This window comes from Corvus hawaiiensis, chromosome 4 (genome assembly GCF_020740725.1).
Source record: "Corvus hawaiiensis isolate bCorHaw1 chromosome 4, bCorHaw1.pri.cur, whole genome shotgun sequence".
In the NCBI taxonomy this organism is placed as follows: domain Eukaryota; kingdom Metazoa; phylum Chordata; class Aves; order Passeriformes; family Corvidae; genus Corvus; species Corvus hawaiiensis.
Window position 1 is genome coordinate 29,144,979 of NC_063216.1, and position 27,542 is coordinate 29,172,520.

The 27,542-nt window shown below is 46.7% G+C and overlaps 1 protein-coding gene across 4 annotated transcripts in view; it reads left to right on the forward strand.

The window, feature by feature from the left end:
• The window catches only part of CACNA1I (calcium voltage-gated channel subunit alpha1 I), a 165,266-nt gene that overhangs the window by 11,690 nt on the left and 126,034 nt on the right, over positions 1-27,542 (forward strand). For all 4 annotated transcript variants that reach the window (XM_048301758.1, XM_048301759.1, XM_048301756.1 and 1 more), the window contains one exon: positions 1,827-2,128. In XM_048301758.1, coding sequence (XP_048157715.1) covers positions 1,848-2,128 — 281 coding nt within the window. In that variant the 5' untranslated portion in view covers positions 1,827-1,847. The remainder of the gene's footprint in view (positions 1-1,826; positions 2,129-27,542) is intronic.

Below are 27,542 nucleotides of genomic sequence, written 5' to 3' on the forward strand. Positions count from 1 at the left end.
GTGGAGAGCATTGGAGATCATGGATCCAGCAGTGTGAGCATCAAAAGGGTCACAGGCTGAAATGTCAAGGGTGCATTGCCAAGGCAGAGCAGTGTCAACAGAGGTGTGCACAGGCTTTGTGAGCCTAAAGTGCAGAGAACTGAGACAAGTGCCAGGGAGGATAACCTGTGGCCAGTATGCAAGGAGATGAGGTCTGTGCCATGGACAGACACATCCTTTCTTGCTGCTGATCGTCCCTTTCTGTATTGCAGTGTGTCTGAGGGCTCTTGTGTGGCTTTTAAATCTGTACTCTCAGCATAGGTACTCCAGATGGTTGAACATGCCAACAGGGTGAAGGGAAGAAAATGGAAAGTCGTTGGCCAAGCTCTCTTTCCTAAGAGTGTTTGTGCAACACCCCTCCAAAGCCAAGACTTGAGTTTATCTCATTCCCCTCACTTTGACAGGCCACCTCCACTCCGCTTTTGAATGGACAGCACCCAGGCAGCAAAGTGATGTTTTTTAGCAAAAGTTTGGTGCTCTGCAGTGTGCAGGAGTGTTGTGGTTTAACCCCAGCTGGCAGCTAAGCCACACACAGGCACTTGCTCACTACCTTCCAACTGGGATGGGAGGAGAATCAAAAGAGTAAAAGGGAGAAAAAGGCAGAAAAATGAGATAAAGGCAGTTTGATACGTAAAGCAAAAGATGACCACTCAAGTAAAGCAAAAAAAGGAATTTATTCACCACTTCCAATGAGCAGTCAGGTGTTCAGCTGTCTCCAGAGAAGCAGGACTTCATCATGCAAACTCTATCACTCCAAATGTCCCCCTTTCTTCCTTCTTCCTCCAGCTTTATATGCTGAGCATGATGTCATATGATATGGAATATCTCTTGGGTCAATTGGGGTCAGCTGTCCTGTCTGCAAACCCTCCCAGCTTCTCGTGCACCCCCAGTCAACTCACGGGTGGGGTGATGTGAGAAACAGAAAATGCCTTGATGCTGCTCAGCAGTAACTAAATCATCTAACAACGTTCCTGGTACGAATCCAAAATACAGCCTTACTCCAGCTACTATGAAGAAAATTAACTCTTCCCCAGCCAAAACCAGCACAGGCTGCCAGCGAGTGTGACACCTGCTCTTCTCATGCCCACCCATGCTCTCTGACCATTCCATTAGTGGAATAACTTTTACAGCCCGTGTTCATAGTGTTTCCACTGCCCCAGCACAGGAGAGCTCAACAAGCTCCAGTAAAAGGTGCTTAATGTTTAATCCCACTCCTGGCTTGTGTTACAGCTCCCTGTTTGAATGAGTGACTGTCGTGTATGGGCTTGACATGCATTTGTCAGTGCCAGTCTGAGGGAGCCTGTGCGATGGTGTGACACAGGGCCAGCCCAGAGTGCATTTGGATGGGAGAGCTGGGACAGCAAAGCTGAACCTGGAGCTGGCAGGACCCTGTTAGGGACTGCAAGGGCAGGATGGCTCTGCTTTGTTAGGATGGGCCCGTGCTGTTCAAAACACTGTGCTCTGTTATGGCACTCAGGCTGCCTCCAAAAGAGCTGGCACCATCCCCTGAGATGGTGCAGCACTGTGACAGGGTGTCCCAGGGGCTATGGGGATGGTTTAAATGGTGATGGAGAGGAGTAGCCCGCGGAGTCTTGGTGGAGAGAGTGACTGGCAGAAAAGAACTTAAAACTGCTTCAGCACCAAGTGTGAACGTGGTTTATCATTTGTCAGAGCCATCAGTCCTGCAGCTCTCCCCTGCTCTGGACTTGCTAGGAGAGCACAGATGTACTGTGCTTTTGCTGCTGATCCTTGTGGGATTTAATTTCTCTTTCTCACCTCCTCTCCAGGGGTTCTCGCTTGTGGCTGGCATGGCAGAGTACGTCCCCCAGCCTCCCTCCACCTGGCCCGCAGGCCCACAGCCCCCTCACACTTCTGCCATCTGCCCACTGGAACCTGTGGATCTGGGCATCTCGGAGCAACAAACGCCACCGGAGCAGCCGCCTTCCTCCCTGGAGCTGGGTGAGGATGAAGAAGTCAGCTCCCCTCCGGATCCTGATATCCCCTACCCAGACTTAGCCCCAGTTGTCTTCTTCTGCTTGAAGCAGACCACCAGCCCACGGAGCTGGTGCATCAAAATGGTGTGCAACCCATATCCTTTCTGAGCTGCCCCTTCTCCCTCCCTGCCTCTGGCTCCTTCCTGCCCCATCCTTCCCTTATCCTGCCCTCCTGGGGTGCCTTGCAGGTAAGGAATAACTTTTATTACATATTTAATGACCTTCTTTGTTCATTGCTTTTGTTTAAACAGAACCTTTGCTATTTCAGTGTGTGATCAAAGGAAACTGATTATGAAAGAAGGGACTTCAGAAAGAGCTGCTGACAGTCCCAGGCACAGGGACTGGGTGCGGGGAGAGTGGAGGTGTGAGGAGAGGTATATTACAAAGGCCCGCTCTTCCCCTTCCCAACTCCCTTTTTGCCTGGGACAGAGTAGGATTTGCTAGCCCAGGTGCTTTTCAGACTGCCATGAATGGTGGAGGTGTCTGAGAATACAGGCTTTAGTGAGAGCTCACCTTGCCCTTAGTGAGGGAACCACCACTGCCTCTGTACCCTGATTGCAGGGGTACCCAGGTGACCCCTTGCCTTTCCACTTAGCACATGTCACTGTCCTGCCTGGGTCTTGTTGTGATGTCTGGCCAGGAACGAATGGGAGAATTTGATGCTCTGGTCCACACACCCTGGGAGAGATCTCTGGGGCATAAGCACGTCCTCCTTTCCATGGTCAGCAATCACACACGTGTTATCATTCACACTCAGTGCCTTGATGGCAGGAGGGCCCCTGCAGCCCATCAGTGTAAACGATGGCCACCTGCACAGCTCATTGGCTGGAGCCTGCCAGGTGGGCTCCAGGTAGAAAAGAGCTGGTGGTTGTTTGAGCTGTGGGATCCTTGTTGGTGTGGAGGAAATGGAGAGGAAGATGGGTCATTAGAGAGCTTTGTCTGAAGTTTTATGTGAGCATTTTTCTAGCTGGAAATTTCAAGCGACAGCACTTTCTACCTGGAAGTTTCTTAGTTGCTAGTTAGGTGGGTATTATCTATAAGGATGCTTAGTGTTGATGTATGGCCTTCTAGATTAAGTCTGAGTGTCTGGGGGTACAGTAGAGACTAGCAAAATGTTCCCAAGAGTATTTTCAGCTTTAAGAGCCAACCCCGGGTGAAGATTTGAGGTAGTGCCAGCAGTAACAGCTGACCTTAAATGGATGAGATTTGTTTTAATTTCAAGTGTAGGTTAAGGTTTGTGTTTGAGCTCTGAGTTCTTGTCTTAAAGTTCAAAAGCCACTGAAGAGGTGTCGCAGTCTCAAATACAGGTTATGGCTGAGAACACATTGGAGATTTAGACATTCTGCTTTCCTTTCTACTGGCTGCTCTATAAAATTTTAAAACTTTGTGTTGAATTATGCATTGCTTTTCTATCACTGTGTGCTTGTGCTAGTTATTACATCCTGGGAATGTTGTCACAGCATGTGGTAGAGCAGAACTCAGAACAGGACTCAGAGTAATGCACGAGACATTTGTGTCATGGTCACAGGCTAGATTTGGGAAGTGAAAGAAGAGTAACAGCTTGGGTTTGGGATGAAGGCTTGCTTTTGGATGGGGGAAGGAGGTTTTGATGGCAGAAGACAAGAGCCTGTCCTTATTTCTGGCTAAAAAGTCATAATAATCCCTTCAATTTGGCATATTGCAAGGAGTTTGCTTTAAATTGTTGGAGCTATTATTCAAGAAATTGGGCTGTTTTAGTTTTTAAGTGTTACTTTGGTCCTAATCTGCAGACAAGTGTGCTCTTCGACTCAGAAAAGCGTTGGGGTCCCTCCCCCGCCGTGTAGCCCTGGGAGAGGGGCCCTGAGGGCACAGACACGGGGCTTCCCTGTCCCTGCTCAGCCTCGTTCCCATTGGTTGGTTTGTGTTCCCTGCGCGGGCAGAAGGACCCTTGGTCCCGTGACTGGAACAGTTCCTCAGCAGAGCCCCGGCCATGCGGCTGGAGAAATAAACATCTCTCTGAAACAGCTATCAAGAATCTGTCTGTCCGTATATATGTTTCCTTTCCACGGGACTCCTGGTTTGATATATGCGTGTTGCAGGATCCCCACTGCAACAGAAAAGGACTTCTTATTAGAAACTATACAAAGAAGGAAAAAGCCTCATCCAGTCACCTGCTGATGACCTTGCACATGGCTACAGGAGACACCAGGGAGTGAAGGGCAATGGTGGGGCTGCTGGAAACCTTTTGGAAGGGTTATCTCAAACCTGAGCTTTCAGCTCAGCTGTGTGAAGCTGGGAGATTACATGACTAGTGGAAACTGAGAGGTGAGGACTCAGCCCCTCCTCTGATTTCCCTTCAACCCCTTGTGCTCCTCTTTTTCAATGGATTATGCAATAAGTCGTTCACATAAGTTTTTTTTCCTCAAATGAGGGGTTGTTTCTGCACCCTGAAGGCTTTTTACAAGTAAACACATGCTCTTGGCATCACACTTTTTTTTCGAAAGCACTGTAGAAAGGATACATTTGTATGGCCTGGTGGCAGATGCCTCGCAGTGGCCTCCTCCCTGGCTGGGAATCAGACCCTTCATAAAAGATGCTTCTGTGAAAATCAAATCATGTCTTCTAGGAGCTGATATGCTTGTCTGCTTTCCATCCATTATATGGAGCTATTGGGTCTCCAGTGTGCTCAAGCTAAGCAGGGGCAGAGTGAGTCACTGTCATGGGTCAACACCTGACCTTTCATGAAGATTCAGCAAAAAGATGGGGCATTAATTAAATGCCTATTAATCTTCTTGTGGAATTTTTTACTAGGCTAGAGCTTCACGATCACTGTTATGGAAGTACTGTCAATGAGATTTAAAACGGAAACTCTGATAGTTAAGGACTGTGTAGCAATTTTTTTAAGCACGAGGTCATTAACCACCACATTTCAATTTAGGTGATTGCATTCTAACTACTTAAATCCCCCTCTCCTGAAGATTATTTTTCTTTTTGTGAGCAGTCCTGCAATTTTGTTATGTGCTATTAAACAGCTGCCATATTGCTTTGCTGCAGTGCAGTAATAGGAGAAAGAACCACTTATTTCTTTGCTTTAAAATAGCTTCTGGAAGCATATTAGTGTAGAGATGTGTGATGCTGTCATTGCAGAAGTTGTAGATCCTAACTCCCTTGTAAGAAGAAGACTATGATCCATGTGAAAGTCTGGGTGTTTGTCCCCAAAGAGAGTATTTACTGTGCTTTTTGCCGTTTTAGTGTGTGGTGAAAAGGAGCCTGATTCTTTTAAGTTTGGTGATTTGCATGTTTTTGGGAGGACTTTACATACAGCACAAGTGAATTCTTGAATAACCTTGGTTTATTGGGAAGCAGATTTTTTTTTTTTATTCCTGATATACTTTATCAGAGACAGGTGAGTTCTGTATCAGCTGGGAATGCAATGCAACACAACACATAGCTGGAGCCTGGCTTGTGTCCTGATTAGAAAGGAGTTGGTGTGATGAAGCATGTGAGCAACCTGCCAGCTGGTTTCTTTAGGTTAATTTGTGCTTTGATAACTAGAGGCTGGACCATGATCTACAGCTCAGAGTTGTAGATCATGGAGCTGTTGCAGCTACAATGTTAATACAGTCAACATTTGAGATATGGATATGAGAATGACTGTAAGATTTTTTTTTTTCCCTTTTATAAAACTTAAACTCTGTCATATAGGATTTAAGGTCAAGCTCGGATGGGGAATAGGATGAAAAGTGTAAAAACATGTTTCCAAAACAACTGTATAGCCTTTATCTTATGAATTTATAAAATGTTTGGGACTAAATAACGGGTATGCCACATGGCACTTTACAAATGGATCCTCATGCACTTTGCAAGTTATAAGAAGATTATGACAGATGTCTGCAATGCTATTTGACTCCTTGGGGTTCCATAAAGGCTTTACACTTCATCCATCCCGAGGGTCAAATGCAATAGATTTAGTTTGTCCTTTGAGCTTTCCTGTAAAAGACATGCTTCCCAGGAGGCCCAGGCCTCCCTTTGCTGTTACATTTATAATATTGGCATGACAGCGAGAGCATGAGTGAAGTGTGCCATTAAAAAATAAAATCAATGTTAAAACTGTAGCAGTAATGAGAGAGGCTCTGCAGTTCATTACTCTGTCATTTTCTTGCTTTTTGTTACATACCAACCCCTTGGTGAAGTTGTTGGCCATTTGGGCTTCTGTTTTGCTCTCAAGCAGTGAAGTGTTGCATTTCCAGCTGATTTCAGTGGTGTAGGAGCAGCAGGTCAGGTCCCAGATGAGCAAAAGCTTATACGCACATTTAATTTTTAGTACTGGGAGCTGTGTTTTACAGAGTATTGAGCAGAGTGACTTCTTAAAGCTGGTATGACTGTGTGTGAGAGGAGCTGCCTTGCAGCTCATTAGCCTTAAAATCCACCAAACAGGGGCTTTGCCATCATACCTGCTGCTAAAAATCCCACCTTGCTTCTGCAGGTACCTTTCCTGTAGCTTTTACTGGCAGCATTGTCAGCTTGGACCATGTGCTTGATGCACAAGGGAACAGGTCTGGCCCTGAGCATTTTGGTTGGAAACAGAGGAAACCTCCACATTTATTCCCCACCTCTTCCCTGCCTGGTGCCACAGGCATAATTTATGCATGAGTCAGTGGAATATAGGATGGCTGATGATGGCAATAGCGGTGTTTCATGCTGGCACTGCCCTCTGAGAGCCAAGTGCAGATTCAAATGTTGGAGGAGAAAAGAAAATGTGTGTGTGTGGATTGATACGTCTCTTGGTGACAGTGGCAGCTGGTGCCACGGTGCATGGGGACTGTGAGCTGCCAAAATCACTGGTTTTTGGGTGCTGTGTAAGGCGACAACAAATCTGTTGCTCATTAAGCTTTGGGTGACTGTGTTATATATATAATATGCCCAAGTCAAATACCAGTTTGGGCAATTTGTTTATGTCCAGTGCAAATTCTGTAGTATGTTGTACTTGTTTCTGCCTTAATCTTGTACACTGTCAAATCCTGGGCAGTTTTCATAACAACTGGATGTAGTTCTACAATAAACAAGCACGATCTGCACATTTATTGCAAATCCTGTAGTAGTTGATGGCTGTCTTAAGGCCTGAGCTCCTGTAATCATCTGAATTTTACTTTTGCTTTTCACATGTATGTGTGTATATATAAATAAAAATAATGGTTTTCTGCATCTCTAGTAGGTAGAGAGAAGCTTGGAAATGTGACCAGAAAGTATCATAATACATCAAAAATTGAGCGGCTTATGAATTTTGAGCAGCATTCATCATTCTTGAGGACCTAAGGATCTTTCTGCTCTTGGGGTTGTCAGTATCAGCTTTTATGTGCATATTTGAAAAACAGTAAAATGTATATGTTGTTCATGTGTCTCCATTTTAAAGGCAGCTCTCTCCTGCCTCTCTTAAAAAGTCTATCTCAGAAAACACATGAGGAATTTATTTGAGGCATTTATTTGAGGACTTTTGACAGCTTTATTTCATTCTAGGTCATCAGGCAGGTGTTGCTGCTGTGCCCTCCTTCCAACCAAGGAGAACATATCTGTACACCCAAGCCCCATCAAGTGCAAGAGTTTGTTTTTTTTTTTTTTCTGTAAGAGGTTATCTAACCCCTCTGCACTCCACAATGTGCTAAGTCAACTTTGCAGTTGCTCCTGTTGCATGGGAAACTGAGCTGGCCAGAACTCTCCAGTGTGTATGCAGCGTTGGTGGCATTGGTGTTCCCCTGGGCAGGTACCAGATGCTTTTCAAGCTTTAAGAGGGAGCAAGACTGCTCTAGGTCCTGCTGGGTTTTCTGCCACCCTGCCAGGCTCCCTACTGGAATGAAGTTTGCTATTAGCAAATAAGGGTGACTTGTAATAAGGCAGTTGCCCATTATCTTGATTAATATTTGAAGGCACTGGATGCACGGGACCAATCTATCATCAACTGCTCTCCTCCCCTTTTGTGTCAGCAGTGTGCCTTAAAGCACACATTTCCTACCCTTGTGAACTGATCTCTAATTTCCCTGTTCATTCTCCTCTTGGAAAGCTGGTTAGGCTTTACCCCATCTAACTCTACCTGTCTGAAAACCATCCAGGGTCTCTGTATTTATTTGACAGACTGCCAGACTGTAGCAGGAAATTGTGTGCTTAACTGAACTCCTCTCTTCAGAGGGTAAAGCAGATCTCTGGATGTTCCTGTTCTTCCTTTAGCAAAGAAGTAGTTTCTGGATAGCAGGCTGGAGGGTTTGCATTTATGATTGGTATGCTGTTTGGTTTCCCAAATGCTCTACAAGAAGGCAAAGGGAGAGAGCAGGTTTAGTTTTGGAAATTGTGCAGTCTGAACGCTTTAATGTTTCCATAATGAAATATTGGGCAATCTTAGCTTTGTGGGGGGAGAGGATCACCATCTACCTGGACTCTGAATTGGGGAAAAGTAAGTCTCTAAATTCCAGCTTTTTCTTAGGATAGCTGTTTCTTGATTGTGGTTGGTAGGCAGGTGGCAGAGGAAGCATGATAGAGCTCAGGGCCTTCAAAAGTAGTTGGGAAGGAAGTTGTCTTCACAAAACTAGTGACAAGGGAGTGCCATTAGTGCAGGTCATTTGATGTGCAAATTTACGAGGGGAAGTTTAGAGGAACCATTTGCACAGTCAGACGTGGTGTAGATGGAATTTAAACTCGTGCATAGTAGCACACAAGGGATGGATGCGTTTGAAGGGGTTCTGCATGCTTGAGATCTGTAAGAAATTGGCTGGGTTGTGTGTATGTGAGATGTATGCAATTCCAGGCAAGTGGGCAGATGTAAAGGGATGAGGTTTAAATTTGGCTGGCTTGCAAGATGGCCCTGTGTATCTAAGCACAAATGTTGAAACAGGATAAATCCCTGCCTCTCATCCCTTTAGCTTACTCCCTAGAGGCATTTTTTATAGTGAGAACTCAAAGACCATGGTTTGGAAATGAAGAAGACAACAGCACATAACAAAACCAGGGCTCTGACTGAAGATTTAATGTTTAAAGGGTCTAACAAAATTGGAAATAAAGCTGAAAATTCATGGTGCATCCTTACTGTCTTCATTCAAAGCTCTGAGCACTTTTGCTGTTACTGAAGGATAGACTCCTGCTGTTGGAGGAAGGGCTAACTGCAAAACACAGAGGAGCCTGTGGTTTAGGAGAAGGGTGTTTCTGCTGCGTGTTTGTACTGCCCTGTTTCCCTAATACATTGAAGAAGCAATAAGAGACCTTTTAGACCTCTGTGCCCTGATGCTTCAGGAAAGTGGGGCTAGGACTTTTGCTGCAACAGCTTTTGATGAGGTGCCTTAATGCAGTCCCTGGTTTTATGGTCAATGAATGTGGAAAGTGCAGGGAGGCAGGTGAGAGAGAGTAGAAGATGCAAGTCTTATCCTTGTCCAGTATAAATTAGTGTTATTCTGTTATACCTAGTAAAACCAGACCTGTATGCACCAGCCACTGCTCTTCAGGTGAGGTTGGGAAGATTGGTCTTGTCATGTCACACAGCACAGTGTATTTATGGCAGCCTGGGGATATCTGGTAGTGCTGGGCCAGAAGAGAGGGATGATGTGCTCAGCTGGGATGCAGGGAGGGTAGCAGTGCCTGTGCTGGGGGACCGCCCCATCCCTCTGAGGAGTGCATTGCTGAACTGAAACAAATGCTGAAAAACCTTCCTGGAGCACATTGTGCTTATTCACTGGAATATATTTTGCCTTGGAGATGAGATCCATTTATTCTTTGAAAAATGGTCAGTTTGCCTTTTTCAGCCTTCGTGAACACTGGAGCAGAGTGTGTGAGAGCACCAAAGGGGCTGTTGTAGGAATAGAAAGGGCAATAAAAATGCTCCTTTTGAGTTCAAGATTTATAAAATACTCTGACCAGACCTCTAATTGCATGTCTTGTTATAACAATGTGAATTAATGAAATTAACCACTAACAAATTGACCAGCTGCCTCTTTGAGGACTTGATGCTCTTCCCACCCCAGACCCTGGGAAAGGGCTTGCAGCTGTGGGCTGTGAGCATAATACCTGACAGGAGCTGCTTCAGGTGAGGAACAGTTAACAGAGTTGCAGCTCCTCTGCAGCAAATGGCCTGCAGCTGGTCCCAGTAGAGCTAAGATGAGAGTATGAAAAACTTGGCCCATTACAGACCTATGGAGAGAACAGGCGCAAAGAGTCTGCCAAGTTGTCAGCCTTGAAGCTGGAAAGATCTCTGTAGTCCTGGAGAGACACTATTTTTGATTAGGTACTGTCTTTTGGTATAGGAAGGCTCTAGTCTGGTGTAGGAGAGACCAGGCTAAGCTTGCACCCACTTCTGTCCTGTGTTTGCTTTGCCCGCTGGTCCCGGTTGGCCCAGAGCACCTTGATCAGCCCCTTCCTGGGGTGCCTCATGTATGTCTGTGCCACTGCCTCTCCCCTGCTTCCCTGCCTGCTGAGGAGCAGGGCTGAGGGAGATCCTGCTTGACAAGTGCTTCTCTTAAATGGGGTTTTGCAGCCTCTGGCTGGTGGGGGCAATGGGATGAGGGCTGAGCAGTGGTGGGAAGGGCCACCAGTGGGGGCTGCCTGTTCAAAGAGACAGATCCAGTGGTGGATTGGGCTTGCCCTGCTCTTTGTCACTGCTGCTCCTTGGACTGTGAGCTTGTGCTGTGCTACCTCCTGTCAGCTGTGCTCCTCCACCCAGAAGGAACTGCTGCCCTACCTGCCTCCCCTCCTTGGCGGGGTTGTCTGGGCTCAGCTGTGGAAATGAGAAGGAATCATCTCAGTCAAAGCTTTGGAGGAGGAGAGAGTCTAGCTCAGGGGGATGTTTTCTTTATTCCATCTGGAGAAGACATCAGAGTTGTGACCAGCAGACAGGGAATGAGGTTGAGATGAGCAAGGAAGGCAGATGAGAATGCAGCTGGACTTGTAAAATGAGAGATGAAGTGCGATGATGAGGAGGTAAGATACTGAGGGGGGTGATAAGTGGAGGTTATCTAGGTTGGGAACAGATGATACAAATCCCTGCTGACCTTGGCAGGTATCTCAGCAAACCCTTGAAATCAATGTATTGAAGGCAGCTGATAGATCTGAGACAATCAGCCTGAATGTTTGATCTTTGACTGCTATCAAGGACTGGTGAGGCAAGAAGGTGGTGTGATGGCAGTGTAAGCCTTCTGCTAGAGGATTTGCATAGGTGTTTGGATGGCTTGTCTGGTCTGAGGGATGGAATTTGGGTGCAGTGTTGTGGCTGGAACAGCTTTCACTTGCCCATCCCTGATTGCAAAGTCAACGTGTGGGGGTAGAGATGGAAAGCTTAGCTTGGCCTCCCTGCTTTTCCCTTCTCCAGCTTTCCTGATGCCCATTGCTTCAGTGCAGATTGGGAGGGGAGCAACTCCCTCAGGAGGGGTGGGGGATGCGCAAAGCTAAGATGTGGGGGACCATCTGTCCCCCTGAGACAATGGTGCCATTTACACTTACGTACTGCAATTCACCCAAGAGGAAAGATAAATCTGTCCTCGCTAATGATACATCACACTCTTTGCTTATCCTTTCTTCCTTTAGTTTTCTCTCCCCCAGTCTGCCCTTGTCATCACCCACTGTGCTTCAGTCTATAAAAGAAGCCATTGCTCCCCCTCTTTGAGTGTGATTTGATGCTTCTGAGTCCCTGCAACTCCTCTAGCAGACTCCCCTGTGACTAGCCACCCTGTCTATCCCTTTTCCTCTCTGTCTGTGGCAGTCTGTCATTTTCCCCCTCTTTCATTATTTCCCTTGCTGTCATTCCTGGATTTTGCTGCTAGCAGCCTGTCTGCACTGACTGTTCCTGCCCTTGAATTGGTTCCTTCTGTAAAGTGCCTCTCTTGGCAAGTGTTGTGGACAACAGACTTACTGGGGTGAAAGGCCAGGGCTTAAAGGGAAGACCTGGATGTAGGATTTAAACAGAGGACATCATTGATTGGCTTAGTTAGAATGAGGGAAAAGGCCAGGGCTCTGCAGAGGTGTGAGAGTTTACCTGTGAAAACAGCAGATTTCTGCCCTCTCTGGAGGGGATTTCTACATGGCAGGGTGGGATTGCTTTTTCCTTGTGCTCACAGGCTGCTTCCATCCCCCTTTAGAGCATTCCAAGCCCAGGTCAGCTGCTATCTTCCTGTGCCCTCTGACATGCTAGTGGCATCTCTGATGTCCCCGTCCTGAATGGTCAGTGTGTGGGAGCACTGTGCTCATTTCTGAGCGGCAGAGTCTGAGGGGTGCATCTACCTGGGAGCAGGGACAGGCTGCTGGTAGGTGACCACTTCCTGAGCCAGCCTGGGTAACACTTGCTGCAGGATCAGCTGGCCCTGGCCTTCTCTGGGATGTAGCTGGTGCTCTGCTAATCCCTGCTAACCAGAGCTGGCTCTTGTGGACAGGCAGGGACAGATGCGAGCTCAGCATGCTGGCTGGGAGCTGTGTATCTGCAATCTCCTGGCCCTGTGCCCCAGCTTGGAAGCTGGGCAAGATGCTCAAGGATTTGCTTACAAAAGTTGAACCAACAGTGCTGTCTCAGCCTTGTTCCTGACCCCTGAACCTTTGTGAGGGCTGTTTCATCGTTACTTTAATAACTTGGTATTGTTTATCACTACCTCCCCGGGGTAGCAAAAAAAATGCTGAAATACTACAAGGGCTTTAAGACTGCTTGTAGCAACTGGATGTCATGAGAGGCAGAGTGAACCAAATGTACCTCCTGGGGGATTTCTCTTCTCAAAGAGTCACGGATGAAAAAGGCTAACATCAGTACAAATTCATCCAGGAGAAAGCTGCTGAATCCAGTGCTTGTAATGCTAGCTCTGAGATTCGCCTCAACAGGCAAGAAGGGAAGGAAGGAAAGAAAACACATGGTAAAATATTAACCTCCCTATTGGAGCAGGCAGTTTGTAACAAACAGCAGCTGTTCTTTTTCACGGCATGAAAGATGTAGGAGCTCAATATTTGAGAGAGGAGAAATATTTTCTTCCATGCAGAGGTTGATGGTTTCTCACATCAAAGATCCAAAATATCTGCTCATCTTCTAAGCCCTGCTTATTATTTGGACGCATGGTGAAATGTCTGTACTTGGCAAATCCTACTTGCCCCATCATTCACACACCCCAAAAGGAATGCTTCCTGTCTTTACCTGTATCCTGCATCTTGCTTCTCAGCCAAGATCACTTCGCTCTAGTGTTCCCCTAAGAATACCATGTCCTTATTTTCTACAAAATATTCTACAGATCATTTACCAGCCAGCTAGCAGATGTTAACAAGAATTGTTAACAGTAATCAGGCTAAAGCATATTTGAGAAAAATAGGTTTTGTGATGTACTGCAGTTTTTATGTAATTGTTTTTGTTCACATATTTACCAACTTGTGATGTAATTTTTGCTTTGAGTAAGTCTCTTGGGTTTGTAGGTGATTCTGGAAGGCTCTGCTTTGTCCACATGTGAGACTCAGGCCAGACCTTGAAAGTGTTTGTCATGAGTGAGTTATATTAAAAAAGACAGTCTCACAGAAGTGCAACAGTAATAATATATTGCCTTTGGTACTGTCTGATGTTCAGTGCCACTGGCCAACTGTGATATTCCTTAATGAAGAATATTTTTTTCCCTCAAGGCAATTTTTTGCTTGCTTTTTTCTTTCCCTGTGGCTCCTTTCTGATTAATTTTCTTGATGGATAAGGATCCTTCCCAGCTTTGGAGTTTGCTCCTCCCTTCTCTGTACTTGTTGACCCACTGTTTAGCAGCCTCTGTGCTGGCAACTGCGCTTGTCTTCCCATCTGGACCCCTCTCTGGAAGTGGGATTTTAGTGAGTGGAGGAGGCTCTAGATATCATCCCACTTGTTTTATACAGGAAAATCCTTTGGAGACAGCAGTCTTCTCACTGTTTTCTTGTAGCATTTTTTTCCTTTCTTTCCTGCCCAGCAGGATCTCTGAAGAATCTCACACAGTTCATACAAGGGCCATGAACACAAATAGAACCAAAGAAATGGAAGAACAATTTCCATTGTTACATGAGGTGGTAGCATGGTTTTCAAAAGCTGTCCAACTTTTCCATTGGAACAGTCTTTTTATGCCTTAAAAAAACCCTTAGTTTGAGGTCTGGGAGGCAGGGACCAGGCAAAACTCTGGGGAAGGATACTGAGATGGGGGACTGAGAAGCCCAGGAGGAGGAAAAGGCCACTGGGTCAGGCAGCCAGCAGGGATCTGAAATGGAAAGTTTATCCACCAGGTATCTGCCCTCCAGAGTGGAGGGTCTGGGCAGCAATGGCATGAGGGAGCAGCTTGGAGAATGGACTGGTTGGGCTGGGTAAGGCTGATGGAGGGGCTGGTAACCAGGGTGGGTGAGGAGAAGGTCTGGAGGGAGAAGCTGGCCGAGAAGGCTGGGGCAGTGAGCCCAAATGGAGGCAGGCTGGCAGCGCCGGGGGGCTCAGCCTGCAGCAGGAAGGGGTGAGGTGGCAGCACCCCATGTAGTGGGGTGAAGCTGTGTCCCCACCCTAGAGCCTGCATGCTTTGTATTCCTACTTGTTTGTGTTTCCCTGCTGCCAGCAAACCCCTTTAGGGCCCGCTGGCTAAAGAGGCGTCACATTACTGTCTTCACTGAATGCCATCCCTCCCTGTGGGTGCAGGGATCCTGTGGGGAAAAAACAAACCTGAACATGTGAACATGCAATGAAAGGTTGTGTTGTGAAGGTGGTGTGGAGAGGGAGAAACTGAGATTCCACTTTCATCCTTAATTTATTGGATTGAGTCATATCAGGCAGTCTCTCCTGAGCATATTCAAAGCACAATTTTTTTTTGCTATGGCAGCTGCTAATTTATCTGCATTTGGATGGGTTGTTAGAGGATGAGTGAAAGAGGTCTTGGGTTACTACCTGCTGCCCAGCATGAAAGCAGTGTTTCGGAGCATCCAGCAACAAGTGCTAGTCAAAAAACAAACTGGGGCACTTACAAACAGGCAAAATAACTTTTATATTTGCAATCATTAACATTCAACTTAGTTTTTCCTCATAGCAGTCATACCTGCTATGTAAGTTTCAGCTCAAGCTGCCAGTCAAATGAAGCTCTAAGCAAATGAGACAGGGTGTTGGAAAGAAGAAGAGTTTGTGGTAGGATTAATTAAAATTAGCGTTATCAGTATAGCTGCATGCAGCCTTCCACCATATAGGTCAGCTCTCTCTGAAACCTCAGATTTCCCCTACAATGCAATAATTAACTATTAAAGTAGGTACTTAAAACCAGCATTCCTCCTCCAGGAAACCATAACCCAGGATTTTTTTTCAAAGCACAGAATTAATTGCATCCCTCCACAGTATCTTTGAGGTGCTGTTATTTCTTTAAAATGCATTTACAGCATATTGTGATATGTCACACATCCTTTAAATATCCAATAGCTTTTTAACTTTTAAAAATCTATTTCACACTTAGTGGCATGTCTGTAATGCATTTTTCTGGAACGTGTGGCAGATGTCTGGGAAACTGTGTTTTCTCCCATATGGGGGTTATTTTACTGGAAAATGAAAGAGGGTTGACACTTCATTTGGTTTTCCTGAGCTGTCACATCAGGGATTCTCTAGCTGGGTGTGAGACATGAATCCAGATCATACGTCAACTGCACAAGGCAAGATGTGCTCCCTTCCCTGTGTGAAGGGGGACTTCCCATTGAAGAACATCCTCTGAGGGCTACAAGGGGGTGAAAACAGGATGGGAAGGTCTGCTCTAGGATACCCTGCTCCATGGGACCATGGGCCTTCTCAGCATGCTCTGAACATACAGAAGTAACATTAAGTCTGTACTTGGACCTTCCTCTATGAGGAGGAGGCAGGTGGCAGCTTTGAGGCTACTCAAACCTTAAGGATACTCTTGATACTTGTGACCCAGGTGCCTGAAGTGAGCTGGCACTTCAGGGTTGTGTGGTGCTGAATTTGACTCCTGGAGAGGAGTCATAGATGCCAGGGCTGCGGTCACTTTAGATGTAAGGCCACCATTGCACGACTGTGGTTTATGGACACACAGCAGGGAATTTGTCATCTGTGTTGGCCAACAATCTCTGTCTGCAGATCTGTGTTTCTGTTCTGACTCCTTCCTCTCTGCTCTGAATGTGGCTTTGCATCCTCTTGTCCTTGCGCTATGGTGAGTTGTCCCCGCATTTTCTTTCCTGTTCCCAGACTGAGCACTGTGCTTAGGGCAGGCCCCTCTGTTGTTTCCCCTGCAACATCAGAGGCAGGGGAGGGGAGGAAGTTGAGTGGAGAAACTGCTGCAAGTCCCTGAAGGTAATGCCTGTGCCAACATCGCCCCTTTACTGAGACAGATGCAGCGGGGATAAATACCAGGTGTCTCTTGCAGAGTAGTTAAATGCACCAGCAGTCCCTATTTTGTCATGTTAGGACAGAAGAGTCTTCCAGCTTTACATTTCAAAAGATTGCCTGTGGCACTTGGCACACCCCTCTTGTGCACAACCTGCGAGATACACTCCTGAGTTTCTGGGTAGCAAAAATGCCAGAGAATTATTTGGCTGTGGTAGCAGTCAGCGTCCTCACTGCTGGTATGTGTGAGCACAGGCACACTGCTGTCGAGGCATTTCTGGGCAGAGTTTCCTAGGGACTGAGGAGCATAGCCCTGGGGGAAGCTGTCACTGAGGGCACAAGGCTGGGAAAGCGGGAAGGTGCTGAATATCACTGGAAATACAGACGTGGAGGCATGCCTCCTACATGGAGGCAAGGGGATGGGTGGGTGAACGACCTGGAATGTCCCCCACCAGACTGAGGATGTCAGTGATCCCATCAGTGGCAGCAAAGGTGACAGGTTAGACAGCTCTAGCAGGAGAGCATAAAAGTAATTATTTCCTTCCCCAGCCACTTGACTTCTCTGGGCACTTCTTGAGCGTGATTAAGCTGATTAGTGTCATGCACTTGAGACTTTGTCTTGTACCTATGGCATTTCCTATCCTTGTTTGCATGTGTGAAGGATTTCCTCATCCATTGCCATGACACCTCTCCCCACTGGACTCAGGATTATGCTTTTCTGATGATTAATGTTTTCATGGGTCTCAGGTAGCTTTCCAGGAACAGAGACATTCCCAGTGGAGGATCTGATGCCAGGTCTTTAGCTGTTGGGTTTAATAGTTACATCTGGGATTATTTCATCCCACGGAATGACCTCTTCTGAGACACTGCTGCTTGCCTCAAATAGGTTTGTATTTATAGGTTTATCTCTGCACCCTTTCCCTATCAAGTGTGCTGCTTTTGCCTGGTGCCCTCAGGCACGTAGCTACAAGCTTGTGCTTGGAACTTGTGGGAAGGCTTTGTGCACCTCATGGAGCCAGAGTGGCTCTCAGCAGAAATGTGGACAAACAGCAATCAGACCACCAAAATGCACTGAGAACTGGCCAGAAGAAAGTATAGGAACTGTTACTGCAATGTATATATTTCTTTTATACTATTAACTCCTATATTGATACACATACACAGTAAAGATATTTGACTGATACAATTACTACATAATAAATCACCTAAGTGAGCTCTTTATTACTCTAATTTGTATGAATCTGTATAAATCAGAGGTGTACTCACCACTCCTTTGCTGTCCCTGAAAGATGCGGGAGGATTAGAAAACATTTGCATTGATGAGTCTTGGGTAAATATTTGACCTACTGGTGAATTCCTCTGCAATTATTCCTTGGAGAGATTTGCTGTACCTTCCTCTGTGCATCTGTCTGGGTGATGCCAGAGGAATATGGGGGGGGGGGGGGGGGGGCACCTTTCACTGGTGTTTAAAATCCTGGGGGGACTGAAAAGGTTTTGAGGGGAATGTGAGGATTTAAACTTTTTTTACTGATGAAGTGGTAGAGGGAAACCTGGAGTAATGAGGAGAGAATGGGTCATGGTGGGGGAAATCTAGTGGGCTGCTGTATGTTGGGCCATCTGGAGGTTACTGATTGGGAGGGTAGGGACTGAAAGGCATCAGACAGTTAAAATCAGTGAGCTCCCAAATGTTGTTCAGGTGTGTTGAAATCCCCGTGTAAATCACCAGTGCAAGAAGTTGTGCCGATGGTGGGAGCGAAGTCCTCGCAACTCGTTCTGGGCACCTCTCTGTGGGATGACGTATCCAGGCAGCCCGTGAAGATGAGAGGTGTGATTTGGTTAAAAAATGTGGTGTGCTACAGGAACTGGAGCTCATACCCAGGAAATGGGCTGGTAATGACAGAGCCTTCTTTTGGCAGAGGTGGGTATAGGGCTGCCCCTGCCTGCTGGCTGCATGCAAGGTGTGTTGAGCCTCCAGAGATGCTGAGTTTAGTGCAGGTAGGTGCTCAAGCATTTGAGTTGTAAGTGCTGTGGTTGATGAACTCACACCACTCCACTGGCTTCCAGAGTTCTCTTTGCTAACCCCAATTCAGGGCCTCTTGGGTTTCTCAAACTGGGGTGTAAATTTTAGAACAGAGAACAAGCTCTCTCTTGCAGGACTTTGGCCACCCTTTGCTGTTTTGGTCAGGGTGAATACACTATAAAGAACAGCCTTTGTGTCTGTGCTGGTTTCATGCTCCTGTTCAAACCAGGCATTTACTGAAACAAAATTAAATCTGAGCTGGCAAGTTGAGTTTGAGTTTCAGCTTCAGTTGGCTTGGGCTTTGTTAAGATTAATTCTCCTTTCCCCCAAATGCTCGTACCTCCCACCCCATCCCCCAGAAAGGGAGGCAGCTGTTGTAATTTCTCTGCTCTCACAAAGGCACGGTGGGAAGAGGAGGCAAAGCAGAACATCATCTACCTTCTCCTCTGGTGGCAGGCAGGGAGCTGATCTCCCAGAGGAGCTGGTGCCTAGCCTCCTGCATGTGGATTGGTGGGATGCTGCTCCATGGGGATGCTCATGTGGCAGGTCTTGCTGGAGGGAAAGAGGAGGAAGGTCCGTAAGAAAAGGCAACAGTCCAAACATTGAAAAGGTTCCCAGTTTGGCTACTTCGCTGGTCCTCTGTGTATCTGTCCATCTGAGGGAGAGCTGCTAGGGAGGACCTCCTGGGATGGCCAGGCAGCCTGGAGTGTGGAGACAGCACAGGAAAGAGGACCTGGGGGATGAGAGCAAGCACTGTGTTAGTGCTCCTAGGAGCTGGTATGTCTTTAAAGCTGATGTGTTGCCATGGTGTGCCTGGCAGTAAAGCTCCCTTGTTGCTTTTCTAATTCCATTCAGGCAAAGAAGAATGGTGAGGGGATTAAAAACAATGCAGAGCAAAGGCACTCTCTCTCCTGCTGTAGTGTGCTCTCCTCGGCTCCTGTACCCTTCACCACCTGGGCCTCTCTACAACTCACTCCCCCACATGGGTTGGTAAAACAGCTTCCCCAGTACCTGCTGCCCCAGGCAAATGTGTTGCCTTCCCACGTTGTGGGAGCCTGGGAGAACACCTGCCACAGCTTCTGCATGAACAACAAAGCAGAGAGAGAAGGGAACTTTCTGGGAAGCCAGGAGTGTGGGTGCAGGACTGAAGGCAGCAGAACCAATGGCAGTACTTCCACTGAGGCAAACGGGAACAGAACTGGGTTTGTGGAGGTCTGGTGTTAATTAGCTTTCTCTTTAGTTGCTTCTGAGTGTGTTAATTGTCCTGTAGTAAAAAATGTCAAAAGATCCTTGACTACAAGATATTAGAGGTAACATGACCTAGAAAGATTAGGAGCAAGGAAAAGACACAGGATGCCACTTTAACCCTGTTCATCTTGCTTAGCTCTGTCTCTCTTCCATAAACTTTTGTCACCACTGTCCACCTCACATTGCCTTGTGATCTTGCTGTCTCTCGACCTCCTGCTTGCTGGTGTCTTTGCTGTCCCTGCCTTGGTCCCTCAGCTGGGTAAGCCACACAGTTCCGTTGCAGGGTGCTGGGGACCAGCCCTATCAAATCTCACTGTCTTCACCCCTTGCCCCTCCACAACTTGCTTGCTCCACTCCTCTGATTGTCACCCAATGTCTAGCCGCACTACCTGTCATGGTCTTTTTCTCTAAGACTTGCTGTGACACAGGAGTCCCTGTGCAGCCAGAATAGCCCTCAATCCTCTGTGCCTTCAATCGTCCTCCATGTGCAAAATCACTTTCTCCTTTCATTCCCCGTGTTTGATGGGGAGACAGTTGAGTCACTATTCCTTCAGCATCTAATATGGGGGAAATAATGTCTCAGGAAGGAGCAGTGGTGATAGAGGGAGAAGCTGCTGCTGTTCCTCTATATGGGCGTGATCATCCTGTGGTTCTTGAGGAGTTCAGGCAAGGTGGGGTTCCCTTCAGTGGGATGGAGTTGCTGCAGGGGCTCCTGAGTGAACCAAACCCCTGCTCTAGGAGAGGGAAGCTCCAAAATGGTGAAGAAACAACCCTGTTTCTCAGAGTGCAGCATGCTGAATCTCTCCTTGCTTTAATATGCAGCTGCTTCTCCATGGAGAGGTTCCCTGTCCCATGCCAGCTTCCCTTTCACAACAGCCAAAATTACTCCTGTGTTAGCCAGAGGCACTTTCAGTGAAAAGAAGCTCTTTGCTGTCAGGGTTCAGTGCAAACACCTTTTGCTTGGGAAAACGGGAGTCGAGTTTTGTTGCAGGTGATGCACCCCAGGGGAGCCCTCCTTGGTGAGCCCTGCTGCCCTCTTGCCCCAGGCTGCTCTCCCCCTTGATCTCTGACCCCTGACCCCCCTTCAGCTCTGTGGGGTCCCCCAGTCCCCATGCAGCTTTGCCAGTGGGTCTCTCCCCGTCACAGTGAGCTACCAGGCTTCTCGTGCCCACACTTGATTACTGATGGATTAACGGTGTCTGAAGTTTGGTTATTAATCCTGACCTAAGGCAATATCTCATTAATGAAAATAAAACTGAAAATTAATAGAAGAGGAAATAAAGAGGCTGAAAGCTGATGAAAAGGGAATTGTGAGGGAGAAGTGTGAAAAAAGGGAGGAGGAAATTCAGTTTTGGGACTTGATTTCTCTGGAGGCAGAGTGGAGAGAAGGAAAAATGTAAGCCTTAATAGGGCCAGAGAGGACAGAGAGGTGGATGGAGAGAAAGGAGGGTCGAAGGAGCCCTTGCCTAGGCAGTGTGCCATGGGCCTGCTGAGAAGTCAGCAGGGCCAGGCTGAAGCAGATGGGGAGCGAAGGATTGCAAGTCTGAAGGCTGCATGAAATATTTAAGATGCTCCATCACACCATCTTCTCAATGGTGGTGAGATTCTGGGTAGGAGGGACAAGAAAAATTTGGCTGATAAAAAAAATCTGACAACATGTCACAACTCTCTTCTTTACATCTCTCCTCTTATCTTTGGGGCCCTGGGCAACCTGATCTAGTGGGTGGCATTTGTGGGGTTGAGTGAGGGAGGGTGATTGGAACCAGATGATCTTTAAGGTCCCTTCCATCTCAAGTCATTCCAGGATCTTACTTTCTTCAGAGGTGAGATGATGTGTAGCTAGGCTGGACACAAGGACTGGTTTCTTCAGCCTCTGAGGCTTTAGTTTGCTTTTGCTTTATATTTCTTCACATTCTTCCTTTTTTCCCTGTTCCCCAAACTCACAGCATCTGTCACACAGTAACCAACTTCAGTCTAGCTGGACCTTGCTTGCTTCTCCTACTGCTGAGGCAGGGTGTAGCTCTGTTCCTTTTAGAGGCAAATGTGTCTTCCTCCTTGATTCTCTCAAGTCACCTCTCAAGCCCTTTTCTTTCTCCATTTGGTGCCTGGTCCTTTTGACATCTGCTTGTGGGAGTGGGATGACTTGACCTGCGTCAGTTCAGTGAAGCCTTGAGCTCAAGTGAGGTGATGCAGGAACAGAATCTGGTTGTAAAAGTACCCACAAAGATTTCTCTGACTTTATCCCACATTGGCTGGCAGAGGCAAAGCTCTTGAAGTGTGATGAATGTCACTGAGTGTCTGAGGATCCAGGCAATGGCAGAGCCCAAGAGAAATCAGAAAGCTCAACTCAGCTCATGAGGTTTTGGGCCACTGTGTCCTACATTCTGCTTACGTACAAATACCACTATTGTGCAATGCCATCACCCTTTGCTTTTCCTGCTTCCCTTCCCACCATGAAAGCAGAGAGCTGCTGCCTTTAGACTGGATGTGTGTAATCGCCATGACCTAGTTTGGGAACTGCATCTAGAAGGGAGAGAAAACCATGTCCATTAAGTTAAAAAATACAATAAATAACTACATTTTTCCCTCTCCATGCCCTGCAAATCCAGTGTTAAATTCACCTAGTAATTTAGATCAGGCTTTGGTTATGTTAAAAAAAAAAAATCTCAACACCTGTCGCAGGTGCTGTTTTTAAATGTAGGAAGGAGTCCAGACTTAATTCTGAATGCTTCAGCTCTAGAGACCTCATTTAGGGGTGGCAGGTGCTGCATCTTTCTTTTGTGATCTTCCTGTGCATAGTGTGTCCTGCCCACTGTTTGCTGCCTCCCTGCCCCTGTGAACCGTGCCTGATCTTTCTAAGATGATGGAGTTGTCTGTTCCTGTTGCTGATCCACCTGAGGACTGCAGGTGACAGGTTAGCAAGTCCAGGTTAGTTTTTGGGTTTGGGGGTTTTTTTGAGTGGGGCAATAAGGGAAGGAAGGATATGAATTACATTTGACGTGGTTCACAAGGCAAGTGAGCCTGGGACTGGTCTCCAGGTTTTCTTGATTGCTCTCTGTCTGGCATCAGAAAATATCACAGGACACAGAGAAATGCTGCTGTATTTAAAGGCAGGATGTGCTACAGGTCTATACCAGCATGAGTTAATAAATGTGAAGGAGTGAACAAAAAGTAAATGTTATCTCAGATGACAAAATAACAGGCTTTTATAACGAACTAGCAACCCTTCCCAGGACTGATGGCTTCCAATAAGCCTGAGCTGGTTTTTTTCCACTCTTGGGTATTCACAAAGAGAAAATGTTAAACAGCCTTTTGGGTTTTTTCCCCCGTCATTTTTGTAATGGTTCCTAGGTACTGAAATATGTGGTTAAGGTTATTGATGAAACAGCCACAGTACAAGACAGCAGCGTTTCAGAAGATTTCTCCCAAAGATGTGAAACATGTATCTGGATTTGTGAGAGCAGCATGGCAGTTCACATCTGAGTAGATTATGCATGGGAAGCCTGCATGTTGATGCTGTCTCTCTATAATCCTGTATCAAGATTGATATTGAGCATTACTTTAGCTCTCCTCAAATGTTGTTATTCTCTTTGGCTGTTCTCATTCCTCCCTCATTAGGAGGAATCCATGAAGGAGGAGTGAAAAAATATAGAAACCTGATTTGGCTCAGGAAGTCCTTGAGCTGAGAGTGGTTGGCAGCTGGAAGGGTGCCTAAGGGAAGTATTGTGTCTGCTCATCCCGTTTTTACACACTTCTCTGGGCAGCTGTGTTGCTGCCCCGTCTGGACAGATGTTTGGTCCAACTTGAGATGCTCATTTTTATTTGTTTTTGTTATATTGCTCTGACTGCTCCCTGACTTGTGTAGGCTTTCTGAGAGTCTGTAAACTCTTAGGTCAGTTGTGGGGTTTTTTGTTCTGTTTTTAAACATCCTTTCTGCTTAATTCTTGTTACCATCTGCCACCCTCCCCCTTCCCCTTTCTTTCAAGACACTTGTCCTTTTGGTGAGTGTTCCCATTTAGGGGGACATGGGACCTCTAACTCTGGAGGGAACAGGCTCTGCTCTACTCAACACCTCTTAGTGGGGATTTCTTGCTCATGATCAGTAAGTGTGTACGTGCGGGGTTGGAGACCACAATCTCAGCACCTGGTGGTGCCCACCCCATGTTTTTACCTGCTGCCTAGAGCACTGAGGGAGCAGGCTGGGCAAGTGTCCTTGTCCAGGCTCTGTGGTGTCCCATCCTCCATCCCTCCTGCTGAAAGCAGATCGGGAGTAAGAGCTCCCCACAAGAGGAAGGTAAATATGTTCTCTGGCTCTCCTCTGTTGGGAAAATAGATGCAACATAGAGATGAACTGCTTGCTTTGAGAGGATGGAATGCCCTCCAAGTGGGGGGCCCTTGCTCGGACATATTATCCTGGCTCTGATTAACCTGTACCCTGAATTCTACTTCAAGGTTTGCTTTGTTTGTCATCTCCCTCTCTTTCTTGGGTGTATATGAGCCTTTAGTGTAAACATTTAATTACAGCGACCTTTTCCTTCTAGGCTGTGATAGTTACAGTCTATGATTATAAAGAAAGATCTAGACTAACTTATTTGGTTGGTCAAATAAGCTCAGTCAAGTCTTGAAGCTCATTTGAGGCTGAATCTGTAGCACAGCAATCAAGCACACAGGCGATTCAGCAGCCTGAGGCTGAAGGAAAGCACTGGCTGGGCAGAAGTTTTTGTTCCACTGCACAAAGGCACAGACCTGTTGCATTACTACTGCATTTCCCGTTTGTGGCTTTACAGCAGATCTGCAGTATTTTCTGTACTCTCACAACAGCTCAAGCTCCCACAGGTTGGAGTTACAATTCAGTCATAACGCCAGTATTTGTCAGCAAGAGATGCAGGTGACTTAAATGGAACTGGTTTTCTTTTGCTGTTGGATGGATGTTTGTGTAAGAGAATCACTTATTTCTGACTTTTGTTTAAAATCATATTCAAAGTAACTTGTGTTATTTTATATGAAGTAGTCCTCCTACCCTCCCAACCCAACGTTTCTTTTGTAATAAGTGGAGCTGCGGGTGCCGTTCCCAAGCCTCTTTCTTTAGACTCAACATAATTTGAGGTTTTAAGACCTACTAAGCTGTTTTCTAAAGCCATGCTTAGTATTCAGGACTACACCTAATAAGATACTGCAAGAATGAAGTAGTCTGGAAGGAAGGCAATGGGATGAACGAACACAAGCTTTGATGGGCATCCAAGAAACAACCTTGTAAAGGACTCAGGGTCAGGCAGCAGTGCAATTTAACTTCTTAATGAAAATGATGAGCAAATGCTCTTTGCTTTGGTAAAGTCTGCTTTCAACCCCCGGGAGCTGGTCCTTGTTTACGGATGTTATACTGAGAGTAACACAGACTAATGCTAATGGAGACAAAGGTGATCAAGGCTTTGGAGGGGTGGATCATCAGTGAACCCACTCTCCCCTCTTAGTACAAGCATCCTTTACACCTCTATAAGTCAAAAGGGAAAACAAAAAAATATTTGGATACAGTTGATGTTAGCAGTTTTGAAGGGAATGTAGGTGGGGGCAGGACAGATGTTGAAGGGAGGGAATTCATTCAAATTAGATGAAGTGCCTAATTTGCCGAAGAGGTTGCTAAAAGAAAATGACAATTTGTAAAAATTCTCCCTAGCACTGGGCTAAAGTTAAGAAGGTGAAAATGATTGTTCAGCAGCTGTTGTGAACATGGAGGGAGTTTGAGAGGTGTTCACTTGCCAGCGGGTGGCGCAGCCTGATGGGCAGTGGGGTAGGGACACCGATTCATTTATTTATCATCTGGCTGAGCTCTCCCTTGTGGGTTATCCCTGTCTGGGCAGAAGGCAGGATGAGACTCTGTGAGAGAGCCCTGATTAGACTAGGAGGAAGGATGAAGATTGTGCTCCTCAGAGAGGGAGGTTTGTAGGCAAAGCACTCAGGTGTATGTGCAGTGTTACCTTGAAGTCTCCTGTAGTAGAATATAAATGCGTTTGCCTTCTTCCCAAACCACTCTCTCCATCTGTTTTATGTTTTAGGCACCTTGGTCCCTATCTAATGTTTTATCACCTTGATAGCTCTTACCTTATTAAGTATGTCTGCTTCTATCTCTCTAATCTCTTCACATCACCTCCCCAGGGTGCTTTCTCCTTTGTCTCTTACAGTTCTCCTTTACCTGATGCTATTTTTTCCCACCCCTCACTGATGCATTGCAACCTCAGCTGACACTTCTGCTGTCCCTTGGAGGAGTGGTGAGGAAGCACTGCTTGGTGGATACTGGAAAGGAATTCAAGGTATACAGAGTGCAGCTGTAGTACCCTGGGGGAGCTGGACATCTGGTGTTCCCTGGGTTGGGAACTGGCCCCTCCAGGCTCCCTATGTAACTTAAGTCAGCTCTGACCTTTGGTGGCATAGAAAAACCAGTCCTGAAAGCCTCCGCTCTATGTTCATGCTAGGAGGGAATTTATGGGGCTCAGAGACTTTCCCCGGTGTGGCAGGTGATGCTCAGAGATGTTGCAGTAGTGAGCCTTTTGCTCCTGCACTGGCTCTTCCCAGGCATCTCCTCCTCCAGGTCCTAGTGCACAAGAGCAGTTTGGGTGGCAGCTGAGGGACAGGAAAACATTGTGTCAAATGGAGAGAGGATTGATGATAAGAGCAGAAGATGAGGCAACCTGGAATATACATGGGTTAAAGCTGTTTGGCACCTGGAGACAGACCCGTATTTCCTAAGTGGTGTGACAGAGAACTGGCCAGAAGAATGGGAAACTGACAGGAGGACTGATGCTGCTGCTGCTCTGCAAGATGGTTTTCTATCCACTTTCAGCAGAGCTGACCTGTGTGATCAGCCAGCTCACCTGAGAGGCAGAGAGCCCTAAATGTCTCCAACCTATGCAGACCTGTTCTGCATGGGTACCCCCAGGAGAACTGCTTGGATAGCAAAGAGGCTGTGGTCATCAACCTCATTGTGGAGCATCTGCAGGCTTGATAGCGAGTGTCTGAAGCACCTTGGCATTGCAGTGGCTCTTCAGCTCAGGTGGGCACTGTGCTGGTAGACCCAAGTCACTTCAGAGACCCTGATCCCCTAGGAGTGGGTTTATTTGTCTGGGAGTTGATTTCTCAATTTTAGACAGGCTTTTCACTGGGAGTGAGGTGTGGAGGTGAAGGCCGACGGAGATGCCAGGACCCCACCAATGATTAGAATGGGAGCCTGATTTACCAACTTAAACTGCATCCCTACCTTCCCCTGGGCTCCCTGTCTCCTGGCTGAAGGGACATGAGGGGAATCTGAACTGGGTGTGTGTGTGAGAGCTATCTGCCCATTATCCCACTATGCGTAATCAACGTCTGATTGTTGTCCTGCTCTCCTGGACTGCTATCAGCCAGAGTGCATCTGCTCTGTGCTCATCAGTAATGGCACCCTGTCCTCACGGGGTACTCTCATCAGGGATGAGACTGGCATTTGAGTGCTGGCAGTCGGGCTTTGTTCCTTGGTGCTGGTTTCTAGGAAGGTGATGAGGCTGTCAGTGGAGCAGTGTGTGTGTGTGAACGTGAGGCTGCTCCTCAGGTGTGGGGACTCAAGGAAGTTTCTCCAGCTCTTGAGCTCTTTCTGCTGTTGCAGTTTCTCTGCCTTCACTCCCCAGATCCTCTCTATTCTTTGCCTTGGCAGGAAGAGGTGTCCCAGTGTGCACAAAGCTTAAAAAAATGCAAGAAAAATTGGAAGTGTTTCAGCTTTTTTGTACATGTTTCAATTTTTCCTTGCAGTTTACAGCGCTAGACGCACTGGATCTTATTACATAAAGATGTTGTTTCTTGTCATTAATCCAATGTGCGGTGGCTGTTGGCACTCTCCTAATTTGCTGTTCCCCTTGGTGAATAGCTATCTCATGGCATGTACAGACTTGCTCTACTCTAGCCCTATTGAGAGTACTTGCTCTTTAACCCT